The sequence below is a fragment of the Nothobranchius furzeri genome, chromosome 16 (assembly GCF_043380555.1).
Source record: "Nothobranchius furzeri strain GRZ-AD chromosome 16, NfurGRZ-RIMD1, whole genome shotgun sequence".
Lineage (NCBI taxonomy): Eukaryota > Metazoa > Chordata > Actinopteri > Cyprinodontiformes > Nothobranchiidae > Nothobranchius > Nothobranchius furzeri.
The window spans coordinates 42,923,829-42,943,840 of NC_091756.1; the positions used below are offsets into that span (position 1 = coordinate 42,923,829).

A 20,012-nucleotide genomic window follows, 5' to 3' on the forward strand; every position below is an offset into this window, starting at 1 on the left:
CTTTGAAAACGTTTTAAACAAAATTAATATTTATTTACGAACCAAAAGAGCCCTGAGTTGTTTGAGCAGAAGCTTTGTTTTCATGATGCACCCTTCAGCTATTATAAAGACAAATGCATGTTAATAAGAGAGTAATTACAGCCATGTGTCAAAGCCTGATTCCTATTTCCTTAAAAAAAACTATAAATTATGGAATAAAATGTAATACTTTACTTCTGATTTACTTGAAAATTATGATTCTGGAAGAACACAGTTCCATGTAGAAGATCTGCTCCTGCTGGTGAGAATTAATTCTTGGCAGACGGTGAGTTCATGGACCGAGAGAATGACAGATTTGTTGTTGTTGTTGTTGTTTGGCAATGGTGTGGTCACTGACCAAAAACATAACATTTTTTTCTTTAAAGATACACACAAACACACACAAACATCTGGTGGGTGGAATCAGACCATATTCTCTATGATCAGAGTTAATCAAAAACTTTTAAAAGTATTATGTCAATTATAACACTTAAGATAAACCAGAATTAGTGAAAATTGGGATAAGCAGGTCAGAAGTGGAAAGGAAACCGGTATAGGCCCAAATTCATAAATGGTGCACCTCTACTTTTTGATTTTAAGATTGGCCGATCACTAGTTAACCCAGTCTTGTTAGCTGACTTTAGGAATATTTGATATCTACTTTTTAACCAATATTATCTAACACTTACTTTTTGGTACCGATATAAACCAATACCAATATATTCAGGGTCCATCACCCTCCCAATAAATAAATAAATAACAATTTTAGGTAAGTAACATCACATATCTCCTATAATGCATATTTACACTTTAAACATTATCTGTGCAAAACATAAGTACTTCAATTTAAGTGAAGTGAGTTGTGCCAAACAAAAACTATACTTCTGATTTGTCATATTTTGACATTTTGAGCGAGAGAAGTAGCTGAAAGGTGTACAGTTGTGAGACATAGTCCCTCCAGCGTGTCCTGGTTCTTCCTTTAGGTCTCCCAGTTGGATGTGCTCAGAAAACCTCACCAGGGAGGCGTCCAGGAGGTATCCTAACCAGATGCCCCCGAGCCACCTCAACTGGCTCCTCTTGATGTGGAGGAGCAGCAGGTCTACTCCGAGCCCCTCCCGGATGATCAAGCTTCTCACCCTATCTCTAAGGGTGAGCCCAGACACCCTGTGAAGAAAGCCCATTTTGGCCACTTGTATCTGTGATCTCATTCTTTAGGTCACTACCCAAAGCTCATGACCATAGGTGAGGGTAGGAACGTAGCTCGACCGGTAAATTGAGAGCTTCACCTTCTGGCTCAGCTCTCTCCACTACAAAGAGAGAGGTACAACGCCCGCATCACTGCAGACGCAGCACCAATCCGCCTATCGATCTCGTGCTCCATTTTTCCTCACTCGTGAACAAGATCTTCTCGTCCCTGACCTGGAGAAGGCGTCAAAGGCATAAAACATCCTGAATCCAAAATATATTTTGGAAAATAACATAAAAGTCAGTGAGAATTTGAGCACAATAGTAAGAAAATCTGGATAGCGTTCCATCTGCAGGCTTCCTAATTGTGATGTATTTATTTTATCCTTTCTGGAACGTTTTAAAAGAAATGTGCAACAGGACTGAAAGAGCTACGCTATGACCTGTTTGGTTGTGAAAGTCTGGTGAGAAAACCCACCATCAGGCGTCAGCTGACGTGTTTAACTTTTGTTGGGCGAGTCAGAAGAGTTGAGCAGAGGACATGAAGACATTAATGCAACACATGCACTGTCGCACCACATAAGCAGCATCCAGTCATTTCTTCCTCTCACATATAAGGATCCCCACGCAGATCCTCAACAGGTTGATCATCCCATCCTGATGCACAAGCACACATCGACCAACCCCCTGGGTCTTTAATATCCTGAACAAGTCATCTGGAAGATAGGAATCCATTCAACGCAAAGAGATATTAAATGCCTTTGACTTGAGATGAGTCACATCACGGTGATAATGTCTCTTTGGGGAAGGACACGGCTCTCTAGAAGAATGTTTCACAGCAGTCCAAAAATATATTCACAGCTCAACTTTCATTTTTTCTGAGGGTGTGACACGCAACGCTCAGGGCAGAGGCAGTCGCGTTGGGCTGAAAAGCTGCAGCTGGCCAGAAAATACAGTCTGACACTGAGTGTGTCAACCAGAGGAGGAAATCATTCACGAGTGATCTCAGGCAAGGAAACAAATAGGGCTGACAGGGATGAAAACCAACAAGAGAGCGCGCGCCCAGTGCTTTCATGAAATATGTATGCAAACATGACATTTTGTGGAGCTGAACGGCTCCATCTTTTGTCAGCAGCCTCTGGATGGACGAAGAGCGCAGGGTGAGGACAAAGTGTTAGCGTGCCGTTTCTTCCTTTAAAATGGTTTTTATGGTCCAAATGTTTTTAGGTTATGATCATGTTTAGATTCATTTCATCACCCGTCTTTGCACATTTTAAATAAAAACATCTAATATTTGTGGAGATCTTTTGTAATAATAGATGGAAAACAACTCATTTTTGAAGAAAAATTCACACCCTTTCTTTGGTACGTCTCAAATATTGGAAATAATCACAAGCTTGGAACATTTGTGCTTTGGAATTATTTTTCCATCTTCTTTGCAGAAATGCTCAAATTCAACCAGATAGGAGGAGATGTGCTACCTCTGTCTGACTCACTAAAAATACTTTCTTCTTGAATCCTCTCCACTGTTTTCTTTGAGTCATCCTGTTATAATGGAAACCTTAACCCCACATTGAGATCCTGAGCACTCTGGAAAAGGTCTGCTTGCATCCCTCCCTCTATCCTAACTGGTTTTCCAGCCCCTAATTATACGCTGCTGTCACCATGTGTGACAGTAAGGAGTGGGTGCATTAGCTGATACCTGGTTTCCTCCCACGTCATTAGAAGCTGTAGTGGTTAAATCTTTGTTTCATCAATCTGAGACATTTGCTTCTTGTGGTCTCAGACCCATTAGGAGCCTTTTGGCAGAATGCCTGTTGTGTGCCTTTAAATGAGGAATGTCTTCTGTCTGGAGTGGGCCACTCTACCATTGACACTGATGGCTGTTCAGTAAAGGCCTCCCATCTCCACAAATTTCAATTACAGTAACCACCGGCTTATTGGTTACCTGTCTGGCAAAGCCCCATTTTCATACAGATTCCTGACTTTGACTGGATGTCGGTCTGGAAAGACTTTTGTGGTTCCAGGTCCATTTTCTTTACCTAACTGATGGAGATCATTTCGGGGGCCTCCAAACGTCCATTCTGAGATCTGTGTTCCATCCGTCTTTTGTCACCTTGAGTCATCTTGACCTCAGTGATTTTCCAATTGACTTACAACCTCACAGCATCACCTAAAGGATATTTAGATCATTTTTGGGCCTTCTTTCTATGTAACAGTTATAATAACTAGAGATGTGCTGATTTTGGTTTAGAGAGCCAGTACCAATTTCAAGTTCTTGAACAGATCTGACCTGCTGGCAGGGCTCTACCCAATTTTGTGCCCTAGGTGAGATTACTCCTTGGCCACCCACCCTCTCTGCCCTACGTGTTACGAAACAGCCGCGAGTGCCCAGGGACCGTCTGCAAATATAACCACCACTGCAGGTCATCCAGCCAGAGCACTGCAAAGAATTTAAATCTTGAGGTTATATTTTCATGTCCTTCGGTGGTAAATTCTGATTATGTATAGAGCATTTCATAATACATGTATTTACCTTTTTTTTTTATCCTGCAATCATGCGCCCTGTCCAGCAGGTGAGCGCCTCTGCTTTTTATTGGACACGAAACCAACAGTCTACCTCTTTTTGAACATCTTTTTGTACGTTGATTCTGCATAACTTGGTTCTTTTTTTTAACACAGCAAGAGTTGTTTTTACCTTGTTTTCACTAAAGTTTCAGCTAACACTGTAGCCTTCCTCAGAGCTTTCCCGCTGTTGGCGGTGTCTCCTCTTTCTCCGTTTATCAGCAGGCAGCAGAGGATGATGTCGCCCTCTGCTGCCCAGTCTTCCTGGTCGTGAGCCAACATGGGTGAGTTCAGGAATGTTAATTTTCAGTGTGACGTAGATCTAGAAGACTTTTCAATGTGAGCATTTCCCTGTGTCTAACACAGGAAATAGGAGTATAAGACTATTTTCATGTTAAGCCTGCATGTTTAACTCAGAGTGACCAATATTTTAAAAAGAACAAGTAAAAATGGTTTCTCTGTGAATTTGGTCTTTTAAAAAAAACTGTGGAAAGTGTTGGATTTTCTTGTTGCTGCTTGACTGATGAGCTAGTCCAAAACATCCAAGAAGAAGGTGTGTTGCTCTAAAATCTAGAATGTCATAGCAGTTAGTTTCATGGTATTTTCATGTTACGTTGTTTGAATTTAACGGGAAATTCTTCACATTTCTGTGAGAATGCAATGGAAAATGATCATGTCAGCATTGAAATGTTTATGAAATAATGTTTTAATGTGAAATTTAGAAGATTAGATCTGTTCTAAGATGGCAGTACACTGGTGCAAACTCCAAAGTGAATAACGGATGTCTTAAAACTTCTCCGGCTGCCAAAGTTTTACAGCTGATGGTGACTTTCACCCACGTAAATAACCATGTAATTGGAGACTGAATGAGGTGGAATCATTTGTTAAATATCGTTGCATGAACCATGATATTTCATAGATCAGAGGTGTTAAAGGACACACTGCCCTTGGGCACACTGTTGGATGTAAACTCGATTTCTCCAAACCGAGGCTGTTAAAATGGTAACTATTTATAACTTCTACAAAGAAACACACCTCAAATAGCCAAATTATACTTTCAAATAAAGTTTCTTGATTATGTCCAAGAATTTCTGATCAGGAACTAGAAAGGGTCTAACAACTTTCTGTAGCGCTGCAATTTTTTCCCCATTTTTGTTGAATGATAAAAGGAAGATGAAAAGTTTTGCTGTCAATATGTCCTCAGTTCATTTATCACAATCAGCTCCAGTGACCATGACGCAGGTGTGCACGGCGTTCAGATAACCAGAGACACACACATGCACGAAACGGCTAACGGTTTTCCGAGTCTCCAACCCAAGGGAGGACACATCAAGGAGAACATCTGATGACAATGAGCTGTTGATGAATAAATGAACTTCCTCTTGCTTCACTACCAGTTTAACACTTTTGCCCTTGATGATAATTAATTCCCAGGATTCCACAGCGAGCGTTGGGACGTTTAGAAGTTTTTGGAGGGCTCCAGAATGTCAAACTGGCATCATAAAAACAAGACAAACACGCAAATCTTAATAGTTCCCCAGAGCTCACGTTTAACATCTCAAAGACACATACAGTCTCTGTTTGCAGCTGAACAATTTGAATGATTTAACAAGCAGAATGCTAATGCCACAACAAAATGTCTCAAGTGTTTTCACTTTATCTGAAAAGGCATTGAACTTTATCAAACGTACACGTTTGTTTACCCTTTAGACACAGGAACTCCAACTAAAACAGCATATTACTTTAACCCCGTGGGAGTATACATGGAAGGGAAGTCATGAATCTATTACAATGGAAGTGAATCACTCTGCATAAACATCTGAACAGAAGTTTACAACAAGCATGGTGAAATCAAACAGCCAAACAAAACAGGAGGGGCAGAATAAAGAAAAAAGCAAATATATACATGCAGCATGCAATCTGCACAGTGACTGTTTATTTTTATGTTTGGACATGAAAGAATGAAACCAAAGCATCCCCTCTCCTCACTTCTTACCTTCAGCAGAGTGCACCTTGTCACCCATCACCAAGGAGACCGTTAAAGCCTGAAGCGCTGTCAGAATAAACTTGAGACTCGGGCTCTCTGGGCTCATGATGATGCTGAAGCGGAGCTGCTCTCTACTGCAGCGCAACCATCTTCCAACAACATCTGATGTGAGAGAACAGCCTTTCCCCCGCTCAGAGGGGGGAAATAAAATAAGTGACTTCCTGAAATCTGATCGGGAGTCTGAGCGGGGCTTCAGGATATCCCGATGACAGCTGAGCTGATCCAACTCTGCGCCCCATTCAGAGACGCGCAGCTGCGCGCACAGCCGACTCCGTTCAAAAAGGTGGAGTTCTTGGAGCGAGTGAGAGGGAAAACGCCGAGGAAAACTCAAACCGCCGCCGCCGCTGCTCGTCCTCTGGAATCACATTCATTTCAGGAAAAGATACAGACGAGAACATTTGTCTTATGAGTGGAGACCATGTGCTTCTATGAGGGGCTCCGCGGGGTCCTAAAACCAGCGGAACTTCTCAGCGGAGTCAAGAGGAATGCGATAAGGCGGTAACATCCGGTTAATATTTTCAGAGTAAAAGTCGAATTCTTTTTTTTAAACATATGTTTATTTGGTTTTTTTCTTCCCCTTTTTTCCCTTACCCCCCTTCCATCAACAGTATCCAACACAAAAATATAATGTACATATGGCAGGTATTAAAATACTAATAATAATGATAATAATAATAATAAAAATGTTAATTCTAACAGATTCAAGGTAAGTGAATAATAATTTAAGATAACAAACAATGCAAGCAAATAAGAGAAAAAAATAATAAAAATTTAAAAAAAGAAAACTAATAAAATAAAAAAATTTAAAAAAAATTTTTTAGATTACACAGTATATTCCCAACAACACGTCAGATATTATTCAGTAAAAGTCGAATTCTAACTAAAATACAGTAAAATAACATTGACTAATGAGCCACTACGAACCGTGGGTAGAGGAAGAAGAAGTCTGTTTTTAATACTCGGCTATTTTTATTGAGACTGAATGAATTATTCCCTCCAAAAGGGACAGCTTTGTCAATGAATACAAATCTGTGCAGTCCTTTGGCTGATTTCTCATTTCTTCATTTAAACTTAATCAAAGAAAGAAAACTGTCTTCCGCTCATTTGATCTTTTCGAAGAACCATTTTAATATGCATTTATCAGGTGTGTCCAGCAAGACAGCAGTCTTTAAGAAAAATAGAAGTTTAAACTACAAATTGAAAGAGGAAGACACATAACCCATCAACCTAAATACTAATAGACATCACATAGCGCTTAAAACTAAAGCCAGAGTATCACAATTATAGATGTTACCATGTTATGTTTTACTTGAGGTCACCTGGCACTAAGTTAACCCACTCACCTGTACACAACATGATTTTAAGCTTCATATAAACAATTATAACTAAAAGAATTGAAAAAAATAAAATGAAATAAAATTTGCATATTCAACAGAAAGTACCATATGAATTAATGCCACACCTGAAATTATTTTATAGTCAAGTAAATATCTCATTTATTCATATGGAGAAAATGGGGTTTAAACGTTATGCTGGAACCAGCCACTAGGGGGAATTTCTTTGTTTCTGCTTTCACTTCCAGCTACCTTCCTGCGTCTAAAAATGTGTTGTTGGTATAAACCTAAAACTTTATTTTGAAGGCGACCATGTTCTCTATTTCCTCTTCTTGTTAATGTTCATCACTTCACCAAATGATCACTCACACTGCTGTTCCAGCGTAAATATTAGAGTTGCAAATCATCCATATGACAACATAAATAGATAAAAGCTGAATGATGCATCTCATTGAAAATAAATCCCACGAAAAATGACACAGAAGACAACATTTCTCATTAAAGCAAAGTGGACAAATGCTTGACAATCAATCTCAAAGACAAAATCTTCCAAAATTAGAGGACACTTCGTACTAGAAGAGATTGCTGCTCAGTGATCATTTTTATTTGAAACATTTAAAAGGGAAACAATGAAGAAGAAACGTATTCATAGCACTTGTCACAGAATAAAACACAAAGTGCTTCACAAAAACAATAAAAGTTATACAATGAAAAACAAATTTAAGGAAACAGGGAATACAATTTGGAGCCAGTTAGCTTCCAATCACAGACAAAAGAAACGGGGTATAAAGTTCAGGCCAGTCGACTAACATCAGAAAGTAAAAGTAAAAAGGTGCTGGCTAGATTGGTCTTCAATATTTCAGGTTTGAAAATACAACATTCCCTAAATGCCTCTTGTTAATAGATTCAATAAATGAAATTGGTGCTAAACTATATGATATATTTTCTTCTAGCAATATAAGTCCTGTGTTTGTTCACTTTTAATATATTTATTTTTTAATCGTCTGGATGGTGACAGGTGACACTCGGGCTAATAGGAGACATGACTCAGCAGCAATGAAAAAGACCCTTTCATCGTCTATTGTTATAGCAAATACATATTTACTTGTTTCTGGTCATTTGAGCAACTCTAGCATGTCGCCAAGCAGCAGCCACCCTCTCAGACCGCACACGTTGTGATTGGTCAGGTCCAAACACAAAACAGAATAAAAACAGTGACAAAGGCTCCATTCAGCCATGATGTCCATTAGCACCAAGAAGAGGTCACATTCCTCCAAGAGCTAATCACTGGCACTTCAGGCTTCCTCCTCTTGCTTTTTGAATGTTTAATGAGAAAGACGGTAGAAGACATTCCCTGATGGGATTGTAAATGATTGGGGAAGATTCTGTCCCATGGTGTTATCACATGTGATCATGTGAGTGTGACTGAGAGAGGATGGCAGTGCTTTACTGTCCAGTAAATGCTACACTGCATCTAGTTAAACTGGGTCAAGTGCATCAAAACGAAAAACAAAATGATCAAATGCACTAAAAAAAGGCTCAAACATAATTAGATTTTTCCTGTTTTACAGCCAAGCCATTGAAGTGGATCTAACATAGTAAATCAAGACATTAGAACCAAGTAAATGTGTGCTGGACTAGCAGAAAACACAAGTCAGGAAATGTCTTGACACAGATCTGCACAAACGTTTTAGAGTACAGATATCTGACACATGTAGATATAACAAATATCACTCATTCATTAATTCACTCACTCACTCATTTATTAACTCACTCACTCATTCATGAACTCATCCATTCACTCACTAATTCACTCACTCATTTATGAACTCACTCACTCACCAATTAACTTGCTCATTCATCATCTCACTCATTCATTAAGTCACTCACTCATTGATTAACTCATTTAGTAATTCATTCATTCATTCACTCACTCACTCATTCACTCATTAAGTCACTAACTCACTCACTCCCTCATGAATTAATGCCACACCAGTCTCACTCACTCATCCACTCATTAATTCACTCACTCACTAATTCACTCAGTCACTCACTTGTTCAATCATTCACTCACTCACTCATTCACTCATTAAGTCACCAACTCACTCACTCCCTCATGAATTAATGCCACACCAGTCTCACTCACTCATCCACTCATTAATTCACTCACTCACTAATTCACTCAGTCACTCACTTGTTCACTCATTCACTCACTCATTCATTCACTGACCGTGCAGCCTTCCTAACTGATTTTTTAATCCATCAAAACACTTTTAATGAAATGATCAAGTCCACGAACAGAGATGTAATTCTGTTTTTGCTTTTCTGTAGCCTAAATCTTTCAGAGCAAACAAATTTCATGATTAAACAAAGAGCATGAGTAAATATAAAATGCAGTGATGTAATGTATAGTCATGAAAATGTATTCAGGTTAAGCTTAATCAAAAACATCTTTTGTGATAACACCCCCCCCCTCCCCCCATCATGAAGAAACTGATGGATGAAATGATTTGAAAAGCTGCGTTCCGTTTGCCTAGGCTCACCTAGACCTGAGATGAGCGCCTTGACGGTTGTTCTCGTGGTCTGCCTGTATCTGTGGTTAGGCTATACCGTGGAGACGAGTTTCCATGCTGGTCACGAGCTTTGGGTAGTGAACGAAAGAACAAGGTCGTGACTACAAGCGGCCGAAAGGAGTTTTCTCCGCAGAGTGTTTGGCTCTCCCTTAGAGATAGGGTGAGAAGCTCGGTCATCCGGGAGGGGCTCGGAGTAGATCTGCAGCTCCACATTGAGAGGAGCCAGTTGAGGTGGCTCGGGCATCTAGTTAGGATGCCTCCTGGATGCCTCCCTGGTGAGGTTTTTCAAGCACATCCAACGGGGAGGAGACCTAAAGGGAGACTCAGGACATGCTGAAGGGACTGTCTCCCAGCTGTCAATCAATCAATCAACTTTAATTTGTATAGCGCTTTCCATCATCCTCAAGGGGGACCCAAAGCGCTCAACACAGCACAAATAAAACATAGAAACAAGACACGAATAAAACTAGGATAAAAATGAAAAAATAAATCAATAATAGCAAACAAAAATAAAAACTATTCAAGTCATTTAAAACCAGTCACCAATCTGATTAGGTGAAAGCCAGACGATAAAAATGAGTTTTCAAGCGACTCTTAAAAGCAGCCAAAGATGGAGACAGCTTAATGTTAAGAGGTAACTTGTTCCAGGCAAGACAGAAACAGAAAACGCCCTATCCTGCATGTCCTGGACCTGGAGTGAGGCACAGTCAACAGGAACCGATCTGCAGAGCGCAATGACCTTGAGGGTACATGACTTTTTAACAGTTCCCCAAGGTATGGAGGGGCACTGCCCTGAAAAAACTGTCCAGGGAATGCCTTGGGATTTCCCCGGAAGAGCTGGCCTAAGTGGCTGGGGAGAGGGAAGCCTCCAGTGCGACTGAATAGTAACAATTCTGTAAATAAGAGTTGAACTAAGTTGTCTACAGTGATGTGGGAGACCCATATTAGTTATCACAAACAATTTTGCCTTTGTAACCTCCAGAGTGTTGCAACTAGTTGTAATATTTAGAATTCACTCAGCTGGATGAGAAGTGAAATTTTCTTAAGCCCAGTTGTCTTTATTCAAACCTAGGACCATGACCTGGATGACTCACAACCTCCACCAGCATGTTCATTCAGGGGCCACTTACTGTTGTTCCACTCAGGGCCAGGTGGGTTTGGACAGTTTCTTCATCTTCAACATTTTAACTATTACTTAAAAACTGCATTCCAGTTTCACCCAGAGCTTTGGTTGATACTGACATCTGTTTGAAGATCTGAAAGTGACAAAAGCAAAAACATGAAATCTGAAAGAGGGCAAACATGTTTTCACAGAATGTGACACACACACACACACACACATGCTCACACACACAAACACACATGTTCATCCAGTCTAAAACAGGAAGTGTTCAGATCTCCAGCTCCTCGTTCCAGACCTGCTGGATCCTCTGGCCTGGCCCCACCAGCCAGCATTTATCAGCTCCAGCAGCCGTGTGGGTGGAGGAGCTGTGTGTGTGTGTGTGTGTGTGTGGGCACCTACCAGCTGAGCGGAGGCACTGCACAGCCACTAAAGGGCCTTTTGTTTCAAGAGGAATGCAGGCCTCCTCATACGTTCTGCACAATGAGACTGTTCAGTTTCTCTTCGTAACGAGAGAACGGCCGAGTGGCGCAGACTGAGTAAAGCTTTGCAATCCTTCAGTCAGATGAACAATAATGATTTTTGAATGGCAACACAAAACAACTTTATCAGCCCAATCCCACTGAAGCAGCTGTTAAAATGCAGCTTTCCCAATTTGACTTGTGGCAAAAGCGCATCAAAAGGAAAACCTAGACAACAGTGCCCTCTAGTGGATGACTAGAACCATTGCTTTCAGAGGAAAATCTAGTTTACCTTTCAGTCACACATCTAGTCATGGAAAACACTCAAACTTACATGTAAATATTGAAAATATCACTTCATACTGTGTTAAATTTCCATCCAAGAGTCTACAAAACCAGAGCAATATCTCAACAATGATACAAGTCTGCCCAGAGTGATCACAGCACCACTGGATTTGTCTTCAGTCCTGACTCACAGGAAAATAAGTGGTTTTACATGTGAAAGGGTAAGTTGTTATGTTAGACAGCGACAATACTAAGAGTAATACTGACAAATTATCACACCATTTTAAATCTTTTCAGTAAATTAAACTTGTCCCACCTGACTTTCTAAGTCTTGTGTTTCTAACTTGGGGCAGCAGAAGATCAGGAGGTAGAGCGAGTTGTCCAGCAATCGGAAGGATGCAGGGTCGATCCCGGCTCCCACCAGAGAATGCTGCTGGTGTTTCCTTGAGCAAGACCACCTTGCCTGCTGGTGGTGGACAGAGGGATCAGTGGCTCCTGTGACTGGAAAGCCTTGCCTCAGGTGTGGCTACAGTGTAGCTCATCACCATCAGTGTGTGAGTGTGTGTAAATTACACTGAAAGTTGCTATACAAACGCAGGTCATTTATCACAACTCTCTTTCTGAATGAACTTTTAGAAGAAAGCTGCTCTGCCTGTTTGACATTAAAGCTTCTATTTGCAGCATCATTACTCTGAAGAAGAAAACAGGCTCTGTTATTAGCACATAAACATTTTAATGTCCACCATTACTACAGCCTGGTGCGCTTGAAAGGTTGAATTGAGCCTACAAGGACGACAGATTGATGCTTGCTCAATGGACTGCGGGTCATTTACCCAACAAATGTCCTGTCTGTGTTACACAGGTGTTTGTGAGACTGAAAAGCCAGTTACTGGCTATATTCAAAACACTACCTTGAGCTTTAAACATCAATTGAATGCATGCTTGAAAAATTCCCTTTTGGTATAAAACCGGCATACTAAATTTCTTATCCTTTATTTTATATAAAAAATGTTTATTTAATTTCTTTGCTTGATTTCTTTAAAATAATGAATGTTTAATTTGTTGTTCAGCAACAGTGTGTCTGCATCACTGTGTAAATAAATCCTTCAAATCGTTACTTTTTTTTTTTTTTGTTCAATCAAGAATTTACATTTATTTCATTCTGGCTTTAGCCCTCCAATGACCAGGAACACAGTGATCTTCTTTCTGTTGTTTTGCATTTAGACCAATTGAGGTTACAATGGATGGGAAGAAAATAAAAACAAACCAAAAAAATAATATTTTTAATATTTAATAAATTGATAAATAATAATAATAATAATAATAATAATAATAATAATAATAATAATAATAATAATAATAATAATAATAATAAATTAATGTTTTTTGAAATTGTTAATATATATATATATATATGTATATATATTCTTCTGTCAATCTTTCAGTTCAGTTGCAAATAACCTGCAAAGTTCTGACAGCGTGTCTAGAATTATTAGTTTTGGGGTGTTTTACACCTTACCACAGACACATGGTTGATATTAAATTAAACTGAATGAGGGAATTTGAGCTAATATCATTTATAATAGTTCTGAAATATTACTCGGTCAAAACACAAATTAGGGCGTGTGGGAGGAAACTGGTGTACCCAGAAAAAAACCCACTTATGGTCGAGGAGAACCAGACAAATCCATGCAGAAAGGCCACAGCCAGGATTTGAACCTGCTTCTTCCTTAATGTGAGCCATCAGTGCTACCAGCTAGCCATGCAGCCTATGTGTGCACATGTACAACTAAGTCTGAGGCTGTGGCTCTGGACTAGAAAAAGGTTGCAAGCTTCCTCTGGGTGAGTGGTGTTTCTCTGCCTCAAACAGAGGAAGTAAATAGTCCTGGGTTTAGTCTGTGAGTGGAAGTAGGATGGAGTAAGTGATGGACAACCAGATCAGGGCATCATCTTCAATAATGAGGGGTTTGATCTGGTAAGGGATTCACTGACCCGTGTACGCTCAAGCCCTCAACTAGGACATGTGATCAGAAGAACAAGATCCAGACACATGCAGCTGAAATGAGCAGTTGGGAGGCCAGTCTGATCCAGGGGAGCCTCTGAGAAGAGCTCTTTCTTCTGCTCATCAGAAGGAGTGTGCTGAGGTAGGACACCTGACTAAAGTGTGTAAGTGGCATAGTTGCTTTCTTTTTATTTTATGGACACATCCCACTGGAAGAAGACCCAGAGGCAGTCCCAGAACCTGCTAGAGAGATATTTTTTCTCTGGTTTTGGAAAGCTTTTAAATCCCCCGGGAAAAGCTGGAGAGTTTTCCTGCTGAACCAACTCACTCATTCAAAATGGATAGATGGATGGATACAATAAATTATTTGCAATTCTTAAAATGTGATACATTTCATAAAACTGGTGGATTCTGTTGTTAAAGTCCTCTCTCTGAATCGTCACTTCTTATCAATAACTGGATCAAGCAGGATAACAAAATAATGAGTCATGAAGGCAAGGAAGAACAAAATTATTTAATTGGAGCAGAGGTCTTGACAGATAGACAGGAGCAGCATACTTGGCAATGAGATGCCAAAGACAGGCTCCGCCCTTTCACGTCGAGGTGATGAAAAAAAGATTAGTCTGCCGACGGATGAAGCTCACTTCCTGGACCTGGGCGTTGTTTCCTTCCAGGAAATCCCTCTGTCTCTTTGTCTGACAAGGTTACCTGGAACCACACACACACACACACACACACACACACACACAAAGGATGACTGTCAATCACTAGAGTTTTTCCTGATGTCAGAGCTGCCTGACAGCTGAGGAGTGTTGCAATAACCAGACAGAGGTTGTTTATAATCAGGACATTAAATCTGTGTCTTTTATGTTGCCGAGGCATGTTCTTGTAAACAAACTCTGAGTTGTCTAAAGTGCTTAAAGATGGAAATCACGGTTTTATTTGTGATGTCACTGAATCACTGGTGATTCTTCCGATTGTGGCCAGAAGAGGGCAGAGAGGGCCATAAAAATCTTCATTGTTTACAGTGAAAATCAACAGCAGTTTTATTAAAAGCTTTTTTTCTAAAATTATAGAGGACAATTCTTTATATGAAGCATGGGATGATGAACAAAAAAAAATCTGATATTTCAAGTTTTATATAGGCACTTTTGTCTGAACAGTCCATCACTAATTCCAGATTAGCTTTGGAGTCAGAGTTGTGGTTCTAATCTGAGGATTTTTGTAGGTTCGATAGGTTTAAAACAACAAAAATAAGTAGAAATATGATGCTACCTATCACCCACTATAATTATTTAGGACAAAACTCTGAGTACATCCACCCTCTTAGCTCTTTGTTCTGAATCTGCATATTTGTGATTAGTGATGTGGCAAATGGCCACTGCAGCTGCACAGGGACAATGGGCAGCAGAGAGCCTCACAGAGAGGTGATGCTGGCTGCTGGCGGATTACCGTTTACAGAGGTAGGATTCGTGCTGCAGGCCCTCTTCTGTTGTAGCTGTCGGCCTTCCAAACTCGACCGATGCCTCCTTTCCTGAGCCTTTCGTTCCAGCTCTTGCACCCTGCTCTGAGACCGACTGATGAAATCTGGTCTGGATCTCTGCAGTGCTTGCTGCAAAAACAAGAAACACTCTGTTGTATTTGATAAAACAGTTTAGCCAAGGCTCTTTTTTTAAAGCTGATATAACAAATTTGGAAAACAAATTAGCTTAAAACATTTATTTTCATGTCTCAACAAACTCCTAACATAGTATAGCTTTAAATATATTGTGGAGATTAAAAAATAGCGAAAAATGAATAAAGTGGTTCTCTCACATCCATCTAGAAATCTCCACCAATAGCATGGCTTGGACCAAAAGCAAGCATTGGACCATCCAGTTGTCGGTCTCGTCAAATTGACACACTTCTGCAGCCCTTTGGGCCCACCATTTCTTACATCCTTGCATATTTCGCAACAGAACACCACTGGTGTGAGAGGTTCTACACTCAATAATATCAAAGAAGGAGAAACAGCTGGCTGCTACCACTTCAACTTTAGGACAAACTACCAGAGTCATGCAGCCAAGGTGTTGAGGGGATCCGTTTTGGTGGCCTAAAGATCAGGTCTCTGCTTTCTCGCCACACATGAAGCCAGAGAGTATTACAAAGATAACCTCTGAACTTGCTGAGTGTTTGTTTGCTTGGCTCACACTGAAGAAGCACATTTATCAACATTTTCCCCCTAAATTTACATTTTACCTAAAAATAAATAAATAAATAAAAAATAAAAAAGCTCCTTATTTTAAAGGGCTTCATAAAGACTTCTGACAAAAATGGGGGCTTGTCCAGGATCTCACATATATTTTTATTGACTTTAAAACTGCAAAGACATTTTTCTTACAATTGGAAACTGCTCTGTGAGCCTGTATGAAGCATGTGAAACTTTGTCGGGGCTCACAATGACCCAGGAGCCCTGCCAAATGGCCACAGACACAACCCCATAATAAAGCCTTGCACTAGACAGATTGGGTTTCCCCACCTCAGCCAGGACATGAGCTGCATGCTGATTGGCTGGTTTATCCCGACAAGTCCATAATGCTCGAAGAAACTTTTAACTCGGTGTTCTGCTTGTGAAAAAGGATACATAGACCGCAAGTTATGTATCTATCTGGGATTTACTCAAATTCTTTAAATTCTTGGTCCACTTTAAATCTAACATTTCCAAAAAGGATGCAGCCCTATGCTTTTAAATGACCTTTAAGCTTACCCGAAGAGAAATAGTTTCAGATGACCTTTCATGCTCCAGCCTCAGAGGGGCAGATTCAGCATGAGGCTGGTTCTGGTGTTGGGGTTGCTCAGAACTGGTCTTCATGTTTTTCCTCCCATCCGTTACTACCAGGAAATAAAAAAAATGTTTTTTGTGTTTCATTTACACCTTGCTTGGCTTCGTCTTGTGCCTGTGTGTGATGCAGAGCTGCTCAGCAGCTTTCTGAGTTTGCCTGGCATATTATTACATCTTGGTATGAAATGTAACCACAGCTTGTAAGATTTCACATCAACTTTATGGATTCAATCAGAGTTTCAGCTATGAAAATGACTGGTTGAACCAGAAACAAATCTGTGTTATTGTCGTAAAGCTGAATCGTTTATGCTGAGAGAAAATTACAAGAATAAATATTTTCCACTCGTAACAGAGGTGTGTAATAATACCCGTATTTCCCTGGAGTGATGCTGCAGAATCTTCGGGATAGCTGCATGGAGTTTTCTTCTTACTGAGCTGTCTCTGAAGCTTGATGTTTGCTATGATGGCCGCTGCGTTGAGGGCAAGGACTTCCTCCTGAGAGTGATGAGGATCTGAAATGCAGGAGGGCTTTAATTAACAGAAGTGAGTGAAACAGTAAGCTTTCATTTAGCTGCAATGCACAAACAGAAGAATCTTGACACAATTTAACATCCCAGTTCATTTTGTGGTTGACTGTATCAAACGCTGAGTTTGAAATATGCTGCCTCTGGCCTTAGAATTAATAGACGACACTCCTAATGGATGTGATTAAAGAATAATTAATAATTTCACGGAAGGGAAAGAGATAATAAATGAAGGGACACGCTCGCTCAGCAGAAAGCTCACTCTGTGTATTACTTATTCACTTGAATTCTTAAAACATGGCAGGTTTAGTTGATTTAAATGGCATTTACAAAACTGAGAATGACTGAACCAATGTTTTTTCAGTGTTACAGACTTGAATGTGAATTTCAAACAACCTCAAGTCACCAAAAAGAAGGAAGATTAAACTTAGTTATTTGAGAAAATCATGATGAATCACAGAAAACCATGCAAATTATGCACATGGTTGGTTGAAGAACACAATGCAGATTTAATTTGTTGTTCCTCGTTTTAAAAAGGAAATGGGGAATTTGAGTGCTACATTGGAACAAGCTTCTTGTTAATTTTTGCACAATAATTTATTTTAGATTATTAATTCATTCAGTTTATGTGCATCTTTCAAATATTTCCTTGAAAATTAGGTTTTAATCTCAATGGGAGCATCCTGGTTAAATAAGGAATTAATAAAAAAATGTATATATATATATTGTCTCCTGTTTTAAAGTAAACCTGGAGCTCAAATTGTATTAATTGTCTATCCGTTCACTTATTCCAAGTTAAAATATAATGATTGCTATTTCTTTGAGTGCAGAGTGATGTGCGTGTGTGTGTGTGTGTGTATGTGTGTGTGTGTGTGTATGTGTGTGTGTGTGTGTGTGTGTGTGTGTGTGTGTGTGTGTGTGTGTGTGTGTGTGTGTGTGTGCGTGCGTGCGTGCGTGCCTGCGTGCGTGCGTGCGTGTTAGTACGCAGTTCTTGCTGTTTTTGGATGTTTTGTCATTTTTTAACTCTTAATATAGGTCCCCTCCCAAACAAGATGGCATACCTGAAGGGGCTTATCTTTTGAAATAGAAACAGGTTAATGTATGAATGAATGAATAAATTAGGGCATCCTATGTTTACGCCAAACTAAATAAGGAAGAATTTCAGACACCAACATCAACTGTAAAACTATTTTGAGGGTGAATGTGTCACAAATAATGAGAAATTCACACTGAATTTCTGTCATAACTTGTGGTTATATCAGTGGCCCCTTAGGGGACTTTTTGGAAATGGCCCCTGGTTCAAATACCACATAAACGTGAGGCAGAAGCTCCAGTCATTCATGCAAATATCCAAAATTTTATACTTTCAAGTTAAATAAGTTACATACTGGCCTTTTATTTTGAAATGACATTTTTGTAAGCAAACACAGACATGAAACAAAATAAAACGCCCCAGAAGAACCACCTTCATTTCCTTTTTATCTCAGTCAAACAGACCTCCGATCTGTTGCACCTAAACTCACAGCAGCTCATCCAGGAGGAAGGACAACCTTCGACCTTCCTGGCAGCTACTGCACAAACCTCTCACATCTTCTCATTTCCGTCCCTAAAGAGCCTCTGCTTCAGCAGCCAGCTAACTACTGGACAGCTTACAGAAAGGATCAAGTCATCAATAAAAAAATATTAAGTGTGGGCACATAAAGCTGGAGCAGCTCTGAAGGGCTGTTTTGACAGAAAGGGCTGGCGCTGCATCAGTGATATGGCTGCAGCGAGGCGCGTGCCGACGCCGGAGGAGAGATAATACCTCCCTCTCAGTTCAGAGCATCTTCACTCTGCTGCTGTCAGCCAAAGGCCAGGACTACAAGCACGAAAGTCCAAAGGAGATTTAACAATAAAAGAATGGAAGATGGACCCTTAATGACTAAAAACTCAGCTAAGATTGCAAAACAAAAGAAGCTAATTTTATTTAACGCATCCTAAAATGCATAACTCACACGGATCCTTTATTTTTATTATGCCTGCTAAAACACAACTGTACAAATTAAAGGAGGTGAAATCAAGCACGGCTGTCTAGCTGATGATGAGACCTGCTGCACATGTCACCTAATGTTGCTCATACCTGGTAAAGGTGTGAAGGTCATCTGCAGCAGTCTAATCAAGTCTAATCGAGCTTCAAAGCTGAAAGACTATAAAGAAGGAAAAAACTTCCAGCTCAAAGGCACAAAGTAAAGTATATTTAGATGTTCTAATCCTTTGAAAACAGAGATCAGAGACAGATGGCACCTCTTTGTTGACAAGAAGACTGTCAAAGTGGGGCAGAGGAACTTACCGGGGGCCGTGATGAGCGTCAGACTGGGGGATGCTCTCCTCTTTCCCTCCACCGCTGGAGGCATTCCCTCCTCTTCCTCTGTTGGAGGGCTGAGGGCGTGTTCTACTGGCTGACCTGCTTCTTTCACTTCTTTTCCAGGGCTGATGAAACCTCTGTCCAAGCTCACAGGGTTGATGCGGTTCCCTTGTGGGGGCCCGAAGCTCCATTTGCTGGCAGCTGATTGTTCGCCGATCTCTTCGCTCGGCTCAGTGTGTCCAGTCAAATCACCGTAGCAGCTTAGTGGTCTTTTCGGCCTGTCCGATCTCTGTCCAACCGCCTTTGATGAAACCTCAGAGGGAGCTGGTGTTGTGGCAGGACGACTGCTCACAAAAAAGTTAAAAGTGGATCTGTGCAGGGTACTATGTTTCTTTGGACTGGATGGAGAAGTGTTTGAGGTGGTGGATGAGTTTGGCCCAGGATCCAGACAGTGGTACCGTGGTGCTGCGTTGTCTGAACCATTTTCCTGACTCTTATGCAGCCCCTCGGTGTAGCTGTGCCTGAACTCTGGATTCCTGATTGGGGTCTTGGCTGGACTGTAGCTTTCCTTATGTTCTGTCACTTTAATGATGGTGGCTTTTCTTCTACGAACCACCATGTCTAAACCACAGCAAGCTGGTGGGGTCCCGGGCCGACTTGTGCTTGGACTGAGGGTGGATGTCACTTTTTTGTCTGTCACTTTGATGATAGTAGCCTTTCTTTGCACTCTCAT

At 40.4% G+C, this 20,012-nt stretch overlaps 2 protein-coding genes across 3 annotated transcripts in view; both read right to left on the bottom strand.

Annotated features, from left to right (window-relative positions):
* The window catches only part of LOC107387781 (disintegrin and metalloproteinase domain-containing protein 12), a 147,362-nt gene extending 141,187 nt beyond the window's left edge, over positions 1 to 6,175 (bottom strand). Inside the window, exon 1 of one of the 2 annotated variants that reach the window (XM_015962959.3) lies at positions 5,765 to 6,175. In XM_015962959.3, the coding sequence (XP_015818445.3) occupies positions 5,765 to 5,861 (97 nt within the window). In that variant the 5' untranslated portion in view covers positions 5,862 to 6,175. The remainder of the gene's footprint in view (positions 1 to 5,764) is intronic. The other variant, XM_054749266.2, reaches the window with a different exon arrangement.
* Positions 6,176 to 14,086: 7,911 nt separating this feature from the next.
* The window catches only part of c16h10orf90 (chromosome 16 C10orf90 homolog), a 17,136-nt gene continuing 11,210 nt past the window's right edge, over positions 14,087 to 20,012 (bottom strand). Inside the window, exons 6-10 of the mRNA XM_015962957.3 lie at positions 19,265 to 20,012; positions 16,780 to 16,923; positions 16,337 to 16,461; positions 15,043 to 15,202; positions 14,087 to 14,298 (exon numbers count right to left, since the gene is read on the bottom strand). The exon at positions 19,265 to 20,012 is cut by the window's right edge and continues 519 nt beyond it. Coding sequence (XP_015818443.3) covers positions 14,231 to 14,298; positions 15,043 to 15,202; positions 16,337 to 16,461; positions 16,780 to 16,923; positions 19,265 to 20,012 — 1,245 coding nt within the window. The 3' untranslated portion in view covers positions 14,087 to 14,230. The remainder of the gene's footprint in view (positions 14,299 to 15,042; positions 15,203 to 16,336; positions 16,462 to 16,779; positions 16,924 to 19,264) is intronic.